The sequence below is a fragment of the Capsicum annuum genome, chromosome 5, assembly GCF_002878395.1.
Source record: "Capsicum annuum cultivar UCD-10X-F1 chromosome 5, UCD10Xv1.1, whole genome shotgun sequence".
NCBI classification, from domain to species: Eukaryota; Viridiplantae; Streptophyta; class Magnoliopsida; order Solanales; family Solanaceae; genus Capsicum; species Capsicum annuum.
The window spans coordinates 158138342-158148753 of record NC_061115.1 but is presented as its reverse complement, the minus strand read 5'-3'; the positions used below and the strand labels follow the sequence as shown (position 1 = coordinate 158148753).

Sequence of the window (10412 nt, the reverse complement as noted above, 5' to 3'; positions counted from 1 at the left end):
TCCCCAGACCTCGCTTTGTGGGAATACACTGGGCTTGTTGTTGTTGTTGTTGTCAATGTCCACCACATCTAGAGTGTTTAAGTCTTGACTGCCGTTATTATAATATTTTCAAATTATATTTAAAATATCATTCAAATATGAATGTCTATATTAATGATTCTACTGACTACAATTAACTAATTACAAAGAATTTAAACAAAATTTTAATATGTTTCACTCAAACTTTATCATGATCAAGTATTTTAAGAATTTTAGAGGTGTTTATTATTCGGCTTAATTCAAATTTACAGTATCTTATTTATAAGTTTCAAATATAATTTGAATAAATAAATTATTATATCTAATTATTTTATTAATTAATATACTTAATCTAAAGAAAATTTTATAAATTCTCCCTAATTATATGAAGATAGATATAAATTATTTGTCGTGGATAAAATCACTTACTAATATATATATATATATATATATATATATATATATATATATATATATTTTGTAAAGTAAAATTTTCTTTTTAACTACAGTCTACAACATAATAGATTTCATAGCAATAAGTATAAATTCTTAGTCATGGACCATATAAAATATATATATATAAATTTTAGCCATATTTATTGATACAAATATTGCGAAAAAACTATTGTGGTTAAATAACTTAGCAAGATAACTTTTTACATTTAACCACGATGTATTTTGTTAGTATATCTATCTATAGACAAATATAAAATAATAAAATTTTAAATATGCCAAAACGTGTTATTATTAAAACTCAAAGTGAATTTGAGAATTTCTTTCAAATATCACTTATATTTCATTGAGCACCACAATATTACTCAACTATCACTCTTTTCCTAAAAAAAAAAAATACTAAATACCTCAAAAATATTCTTCTCTCTTAGTTGACATGCCATGTCATTAAAATTATTATTTTCTTTACAAAACAACTGATCTTTATAGGCAATTATATATACAAACCTGACTGATTATCTAGGAAAATAACTCTAGAAAAAAGTATAAATATCTAAGTATGAGAATTTCTTCTTAATAAATTAATATATATTTTTAAAAAGCTAAAACTATTATTTTGGTTAAATGAGTTTGTGGAGTTAATATGTTTATTATTTTTTTAAAAATGATGGTTTATTGACATGATATGTTAATTAGAAGAGGATAAAACTTTCAAAGTACTTAGTGATTTTTTGAGAAAAGTATTAATGACTGAGTGATATTATTGTCTTAGCAAAAACGAAATGTAATTTTTATAAACGACTTCAATTATATTTATAACAATCCAAGAAACTAACTTTAGAAAAAAATTTGAAAGTTTAAGTAATGATAAAAGATTTCTAAGCATGAAAATTTCTGCTTAATAAATTAATATATTTTTTTAAAGAAAAGAATAGGAATATGATTTTGACTAAATAAGTTTGATGATTTAAATAAGCCTACTATTACAAAAATAATTTAATAATATGACCCGCCAATTAGAAGAGAAAGAGACATATAAGATACTCACTTTTTTTTTGAGAATAATAATGGTAGTTGAGTCGTATTATTATCTTTAAAAAGATAAAAATAATTTTTGTAGGAAATTCAGAAAATATGAGTGACCATTGAAAAAAATATATGTCAAATTTTAGTACCAATAAAGTTTTTTTAAGTATATATATATATTTTTTAATAAACTAATGCATTTTTCAAAGAAAAAAAGGAATTATAGTTTGATTAAATAAGTTTGATGAGTTAAATAGGTCTAGTCTTTTTTTTTTTTTTTGAAAATTTTTTAGTGACATTCATGTCAACTAAGAGAGAAGAAAACTTTTGAGGTGTTTACTGTTTTTTGAGGAAAAAAATTATAGTTGAGTGATATTGTGATCTTAAATAAAACATAAGTGATATTTGAAGAAATTTTTTAAAACTTAGCTGACTATTTAGGAAATTCACCCTTAAAACTCTATTTTCATACAATAATTTTCATATTCATTAAAAAAAAAAATCATAAAATCGAACTAGATAAAAATAAATAAAATAATTTAATTAACTTTCTCCAAGTATGTACAAAGTATAAACTATACTACATAATTAAAAATTGAACTAAAATTAAACAACTACAAACGTAAAAAAGAAAAAATTTAACTAGCAATTAATAAATAAATTTGTACTAATTAATTTTTTCTTAATTACATATTACTACATTTGACAATTATTTAATTATGTAATTATCAATTAAAAAATTAAATAATTATAAATAGAATACATAAATTGTCTATTTCCATGTATTGAGATAATTTTCAATGTATTAGAAAATAGTATAATAAATAAAGTAATGTTAGAAATTCAAATTTAGGATGAAAAGGGTAAAAATGTCTTAAGAATAATTAGTTTAGTGTGAATAAGATTTATTATTATTATGGCCAAAAAGATTTTTCCTAACCAATAAGCATGGTAAACAAAAAACATATTCCCTCCGTTCTAAATTGAGATGACATATTTATTAAGAAAAATAATTAATAATATATTTAGTTTATCATAGTATCCCTATTAAATGATATTTATATTTTAATTTTAAAAAAAATTAATTAATGCAAAGGGTAAAACATGATTTTTTTTTTTTTGTTGATTAATGAAAAAAGATAAGTAAAATGAGAAATTAAATTAGAAAATTTGAAACAGATAATTTGAAACGAAGAGTAATTTATTGCACTAAAGCTTCGGTCGCGAAAATTTTGAAAAAAAATATCAAATCCCAACCTTATCCTTATTTTTGTGTAATCAATGAATTTAAGAGTATTTTACCAAATTCAGTTAAATATTCAAAATGATACGTTAATAGTTCTTACTGGTCAAAGCTCATCATCATATGTATAGAATATGTAGACTTGTATATATAAATGGCAGGTGTCGTTGAGGGAGGAACATTCAATTCAACTATTGCCAAAAGTAACAATATTAGTCTAGAAGGATATACTCCGTCAACTGTTCCCTTTCACATTCCAATAAGTGTGTGTATATATATAGTTGGCAAAACTGTAAGACTTTCAGAAGACAGAAGTGTATTGTTGTGTGTAAATTTATAAAGAGGATATTAAGAAGGAGAAAATGGAGAGCACATTGAAGGAGCAGATACCGGCGGGTGGAGTCGAGGATGTCTACGGTGAGGATTGCGCCACTGAGGACCAGTGCATCACTCCCTGGACTATTGCCGTTTCTAGGTACATATTCTACTTGCTCAAAAGTTTCGAACTAGGACTTATGGGACGCAGATTTAGGATTTGTACTATGAGTTTTTACTGTGAAATTTAATTAGTTTTGGTCAAGAATTGCTGGTTCCTGTGAATCCGTATTTAATAACCCACCACTACTAGTTTCTCCGATCACCACCTCTATGCTTAATTATTCACTGATAATACCCCCTTTCAAGTTATTTATCTCCATGTAGTTTAAGGGATCCGGCTCCACTCTATTTTCTTTCTCTTTAATATTTTCAAGTTCTTCTCTAGATTGAAGACACATTAAACTATTTTTTTTTAATCTTTGAATAATTTTTTGTTGGGTTTTTACTTTTTTTTTTTTTTTTGCTAATATTTGTCATTTTTCTTAGGTAATATTTTTTAAATAAAAAAATAAAAATTATAGCTTGAAGCTTTGCTAATTTTATTTTCTTTATTTTAAAAAAATTCATTCTCAATTTTTTAAATTGCTTGATGTACATTTTAATAATGATTTCAAGAGGGGCTTGAAAAGCCACTTATAAAGGGGAATGAACTTCTTTTTATGAAATATCAATCGCACAATTACTTGATTTCATCATCAATTTCTTTGACCGACTATATGCACCTACATACATATATATTTTATAATTTTAATTCTCAGTAATGAATTGACTTACAATAAATATTAAATAAATTTATTATATGTGTGTCGAATTAAATATAAAGATTATGCCAAATAAATTTATTATATTTTTTTTATACTTTTTTTTTTTTGCTAATGCTTGTCATTTTTCTTTAGTAATGTTTTTCAGAAAAAAAAAAAGATTTTGGCTTGAAGTTTTTCTAATTTTATTTTTTTATGTGTCAAATAAATCTATTATATATATGTCAGATCAAATATAAAGATTGTGCCAAATAAATTCATTATATTTTTTTATGTTTTGAATTTTCAACTAGAAAAAATAAAATTTTAATTATATTATGAATTAATAAAAACAAAAATATTTAGGCAAAGTTTTTAATATATATTTGTGTTTAAGAAATTATGTAATATAGTTTTTTAATAATGAATTCAAATATATATTTTTAAATTATGTAATTTTAAATTAAATTTATGTATAATTTATTAAAATATTTTTTGATCTTGTGGTATTAAAAGAGGTATTTTTTTTTTTTTAAAAACGACTAAAAGAAACTAAAATAAATAAATTGAAATGGGTGGAAATTATTAGTCTATCGGAAATAGCCTTTCTACTTCTTCAGAGCTAGAGGTATGGACTGCGTACATCTTACCCCCAGACCCCACTAGGTGTTTGTTGTTGTTGTTGTTGTTTTGGTTTCTGCACATCCCAAATTTCTCCCCATCGCCTCCGCGGTTATTGTCTCGATACTTCACAGTTCAAGCTTCAGCTTCACTTTGTTTGAAATCAACTCCGAATTGTTTGGACACTAGCTTAATTTGGCTCATTAATTATTAGTTTACTAATCCTATTTCATGCTTCCATCTTTTTATACATTTTCAGATGTTATCGATCTTCAATTTGGCTGCAAGTTTCTTCCCTATTGATCATTGTGCTGGATTTTGCAATTTTCGAATTTTAATGTTTGATTCTAATGTTAGTTTAATTAGAGGCGGATCAATGATTTCAAGTTTGTGGGTTCCTACAATAATTGCGTTCACGTTTAAATATTTATAGATATGTAGTAAATATTTTAATATATATACAAGGTTTAAGCAAAAGTTATTGGGTTTCTGTGAACTCGCACACAACACTCTGGATCCGCCCATAAATCTAATTGTTAGAAACATTTTATTTTACAAGGAAAGTCACTGAGATTAAATTATATTTTTTGTTCTTAGTGGTTTTCTTGAATATGTAAATAGATATAATGCTGTCAAGCAAATTGTCTTTTAGATGGATCTGCATTTTATGGTGATATGGGAGGAAACAACTCTGTACTTTAGCTCCTTTTCGTGTTTATGTGACATGTTAACATCCAATAATCTTTCCACAATTTTGATGCCTTTTACAGTTGGATGAAGTAGGATTTACTCTTGATTAAATGGTGGTGAGATGTTCATGAATTATTAGTACTTGCAATATTCAGGAAGGTTACTTTCTAAATTAGTATGTGAAGGGTGTGTTATTGATCATTAACTTGTTTGGATGGTTGTCATCTTTTGTATTGTATCGTATTGTTATATTAAAATGCTGCCGTAAACTTGAATATATGTTTACCTTTTTGACTTGTCATAACAGTGGCTACAACCTGTTGAGGGATCCACGTTACAACAAAGGTCTTGCCTTCACTGAGAGAGAAAGAGATGCTCATTACTTGCGAGGCCTTTTGCCTCCTGTTGTTTCCACACAGGAACTGCAGGTAAACATAGTTATTATTGAAGTGTCTCAAATTTTGAGACGTGTGTGTGTTTGTATGATCTTTATAAGAACTTTATTAATTTGTGTTATGTCAAACAGGAGAAAAAACTTATGCAGTCTATTCGCCAATATGATCTCCCTCTGCACAAATATGTCGCCATGATGGAATTAGAGGTATCCTTAGAAACATGTGTTGGTTCTGATTTTTCATTTGAAAGTTGAATGCAATACCTTGATACTGGTTTTTCACTGTCTGCTGGGGTGCATCCCGGCTTTGCTTCCATGCCTTTTCACTTACTTTTCCCTCTATTGGGTGCGGTTGTAATTTGCAGGAACGAAATGAAAGGTTGTTCTACAAGCTTCTTATTGATAATGTGGAAGAGTTACTTCCAATTGTCTACACTCCAACTGTTGGTGAGGCGTGTCAAAAATATGGAAGCCTTTTTAAGCGCCCACAAGGTTTATACATCAGTTTGAAAGAAAAGTATGACAGTGATTAAAGTTTTTTTTGCTGCTTTCACGTGAAGGTATTCGACTAAAGTATGAACATCTTATTTTCAGGGGAAGGATCCTTGAGGTATTGAAGAACTGGCCTGAAAGATCAATCCAGGTCATCGTCGTGACTGATGGAGAAAGAATTCTGGGACTTGGGGACCTTGGTTGCCAGGTGATGATGCCCTCAATTGATATAAAAGTCCCTTTCCTCCTTCCCACTATGTATTACACAAATGACAATTCATTTTCATGTCAGGGAATGGGCATACCTGTGGGGAAATTGGCTCTATATACTGCACTTGGAGGAGTCAGACCTTCAGCGGTAACAAAATTTGTGAATTAGTATATCCTTGATTCTGTGCCCTATTCTTATCTATGAAAACATTTTCAGTGATCAATTTACTTGTATATGCAGTGCTTGCCTATAACCATTGATGTAGGGACAAACAATGAGAAGTTACTGAACGATGAATTCTACATTGGTCTCAGACAAAATAGAGCAACTGGGCAGGTGAATTTTAGCCTGTTCGCTTTTGTAGATTACCATGTGGAAGTCTGAATTCTTACTGAACCTGCTTTTGCTACATTTTTTCCCTCCTTTCAGGAATATTATGACTTCCTTCATGAATTCATGTCTGCTGTGAAGCAAAATTATGGTGAAAAAATTCTCATACAGGTCAATAATTTGAAACTTATCCAATATTATATCAATGAATGTTTCTTCACTTTTTTCCTCTGTGATTCCTGAACCTGAAGTTTGTAACTTCATTCTCAGTTTGAAGATTTTGCAAACCACAATGCTTTTGAGCTGTTGGCTAAATATCGTACTACACATTTGGTCTTCAATGATGATATACAGGTATGACATTTGTCTCTCTAGCTGTTCTTATGATATGTTGATATCTAATCATCGATTCTTCTATTGCAGGGGACAGCTTCTGTGGTCCTTGCAGGGCTTATTGCATCACTTAAGCTACTTGGAGGTGCATTATGTGATCATACATTCTTGTTCCTCGGTGCTGGAGAGGTTAGTTTTTATCTTTTTGATAAATTTGCCACTCCAACTTGGGCGTTTCCGGCGCACAAGATTTTACAAACTAAATGGTGTAAAGATGTTTTTACCTGGTAACAGGTTCCAGAATGACTTAAAAGGGAAACCTCAACTTCCGCTGTACCCTCTTTTTCGATGTTCAAAACTCCTTTTGTTTAGTGTTGGTTATGGTTTCATTAGAATCTTCACATCTCTTTCAACTCCATCATCTTATCAGCTTTGCCCAAAGGAAACTAAGTCGCCCATGGAATTATAATTGTTTTCTGTTTCTTCTGGTGTAACTCTCAAAGTTGCAATACATACGTCGTGAACTATTAGAAAGAATCGCAAAGCCAAACGACTCATGTTATTCGCCTTATAATTGCAGGCTGGGACTGGTATTGCAGAACTCATAGCACTTGAAATTTCAAAGAAGGTACCAGATTAGTTTATTCGTACAAACTGTAGAACTAAGATTTGTTCTGATTTAATTAGTTGCACGTAATAAATTTCGATATTGTTGCCTGCAGACAAACACTCCCGTGGAGGAGACACGAAGAAAGATCTGGCTTGTGGACTCAAAGGTAGAGAAGATACACGATCTATGATCTCTCTCAAAAGAGCTAGTCTCTCTTCAGTTTTCATCTTATATTTTATTTGTGATAGATGTCGCCACTTGGTTCTTTAATGCATATAATCCATCTAAATGAGTGATCATGTACACTGTACAGGGTCTTATAGTTAGTGGTCGCAAGGGAACACTTCAAGCCTTCAAGAAGCCTTGGGCTCATGAACACGAACCTGTGAACAATCTCCTAGATGCTGTTAAGGTGCGTTGAGATCTCCACAGTTGATTTCCATCTTAAAAACCTTGTTTCTATGATTTATGAACTCTCCTTTGCTTCAAACTTGAATTTAGGCTGTTAAGCCATCCGTCTTAATTGGGACATCTGGAGTTGGAAGAACATTTACGAAGGAAGTAGTTGAGGCCATGGCCTCCATGAATGAGGTGATCCATTTCCTTCTTCATTTCTTTTTACCCCCTGAATTTTTTGATTTCATGATCTGACAGACCAAAAAATAATTTTTCAGAGACCTCTTATTATGGCTCTCTCAAACCCGACCTCACAAGCTGAATGTACTGCTGAAGAAGCTTATACTTGGAGTGAGGTATGAAGTATTAATGAAAACAATTATAGTTATATTTGTCGTCATTTCGGCTTCCATTCATGAGACTGATCGGCTTGTCAATTGTTTTTTTTTCTTGAAGGGTCGTGCTGTTTTCGCCAGTGGAAGTCCATTTCCTTCCTTTGAGTACAATGAGAAACTCTACTTTCCTGGCCAGGTATTTTGAATGCATACCTTTTCAGTGTTGTAGTCGATTAAGAATGGAACGGCTCCTGATTTTGTTCTATCCTTGCGATATACAGGCAAATAACTGTTACATATTCCCTGGATTTGGTTTTGGCTTGGTCATGTCTGGTACAATCCGTGTGCATGATGACATGCTTTTAGCAGCTTGTAAGTACAACAGGGTGATGATTTTCTTTTACTGAAGTCTTCATATCTTCTCAATTAGATGTGATAAATTGTCAGCACTATCCGTCAACCTAAATTAATCACGGGCTCTAGCCAAAATATACAAAATATATACAATGATTATGTGTATATATGCATATTTATACTCAATATGCAAAACGAAGGGGAGCTTTGGAGTAACGGGTAAAGTTGCTGCCATGTGACCAGGAGGTCACGGGTTCAAGCCTTGGAAACAGCCTCTGGCAGTGCACCGACCGGGCTGCCCCTTTTTTTTTATGCAACACAGATACATCTGTCCGTTATCATTTTGGCAGTCCAGAAAGGTATTTATCTCTTTCTAAAACTAGTTGATTTTCTATGTAACAGCGGAAGCTTTGGCTGCTCAAGTAACTGACGAACATTATGCTAAGGGAATGATATACCCTCCTTTCGCTGATATCAGAAAAATCTCAGCTCACATAGCTGCTAGGGTTGCAGCCAAAGCATATGAACTCGGTGTGTGCATTTCCTTTGCTTTCTTTTTTCCCCACCTTTTTCCTCGTCTTGTTTAACTTAAAAACAATTTGGTCAATTATACCTCAGGTGTCGCAACGCGTCTCCCTCGACCTGCAGATTTGGTGAAGTATGCTGAGAGTTGTATGTATACTCCTAATTACCGAAGCTACAGATGAATTGATCATTTCACTTGTAGTCCGTTTCGACTTTCCTGTCTTGTACGCTTTTGTTGTGTATTGTACTTCAATTTTTTGTCGTGACTCGATCAGAAATCGGGTTTGTTTCGTAGTAAACTTGTAATTGGGTGTCTTTGGCATGCTGCCAAAGTAGTTTGTTTCCGTAGACCTAAGAGCTATAATAATTGGAGGTGAATAAATAGAGTTGTCAATGCTATACAGAATTTTGTGTCAGATCTTTGTATCAGAATCTACTACATTGTTGTACTATATTTCTCATTTTGAAAAATGAAAAAAACATATACCTTTAGTTCTGGAAAAAACAAAAAGATGGTAGTTTCCATTCTGAAATATGAAAACATGACCTAAATGACAGAAAAAAAAGGATTTATTATACAGAGAAGAGAACCTAAATAACAAAAAGAAAAAAGAAAAAGAGAGAATATATAATAATCGAAGTATGGTGCAAAAGAAAAAGGCATAATACATAAATATGATTCTAAACTTGACATCAAATTATAACATTGATTTTAAACTCTGACAGTGCACAAATATGACCTTAATTATTCAAAACCTGAACAAATAAACACCCCTATCCTATGTGGCAAAATGCGTATTGTACGTGCAAAACGGCACGCTTCCAGCTTAAAATCTGAGCCTTTCAACGGTAAAAAATTGGTTAATTGACTATAGTACCCTTACTAATTCCTTTTTATATACATTCCCTTTTACAAATCAAATTCCCACTTCTCCAACAACTTTTTCCTAATATTTTCTCATTATTTTCAGCTCATTGAAGAAAATGACATCTAATTTCTTTTGTCATTACGGAAAAAGAGCAATATTGAAGTTTTCTTGGTCTGTAAACAACCCAGGGCATTGGTTTCTTGGATGTGAAGATGATCGGGTAAGGTTGCATTGTAGATGAGTTTTTGTTTTCATTCAATTAAGGTATTGGCTTACCTACTGGCGGGTTATAGTAGGTGCCATCATGACTTGTAAATCGGGTCGTGACAATTATCCATGACCATCGGTGCTTGCTTTAACCCATAAAGAGCTTTTCTTAACTTACAGACGTAGT

General features: G+C 30.9%; 1 protein-coding gene across 1 annotated transcript; it reads left to right on the top strand.

The window, feature by feature from the left end:
* The first annotated feature begins 2738 nt into the window (after positions 1-2738).
* Positions 2739-9565, top strand: LOC107843507 (NADP-dependent malic enzyme). Its single transcript, XM_016687816.2, has 19 exons — positions 2739-3215; positions 5477-5597; positions 5696-5770; positions 5929-6080; positions 6158-6263; positions 6348-6413; positions 6507-6602; positions 6696-6767; positions 6867-6950; positions 7020-7118; positions 7510-7557; positions 7652-7705; positions 7853-7951; positions 8041-8130; positions 8214-8291; positions 8392-8466; positions 8552-8642; positions 9027-9155; positions 9243-9565. Exons 1-19 carry the CDS (start codon positions 3103-3105, stop codon positions 9329-9331), a joined length of 1737 nt encoding a protein of 578 aa, XP_016543302.1. The 5' UTR covers positions 2739-3102; the 3' UTR covers positions 9332-9565.
* The last annotated feature ends 847 nt before the right edge of the window (positions 9566-10412 follow it).

Coding starts and splice junctions, on each gene's coding strand:
- LOC107843507 (XM_016687816.2), top strand. CDS start 3,103: ATGGAGAGCACATTGAAGGAGCAGATACCGGCGGGTGGAGTCGAGGAT. Junction 5,598..5,695: donor TTTCCACACAGGAACTGCAG/GTAAACATAGTT, acceptor TATGTCAAACAG/GAGAAAAAACTTATGCAGTC. Junction 6,951..7,019: donor TCTTCAATGATGATATACAG/GTATGACATTTG, acceptor CTTCTATTGCAG/GGGACAGCTTCTGTGGTCCT.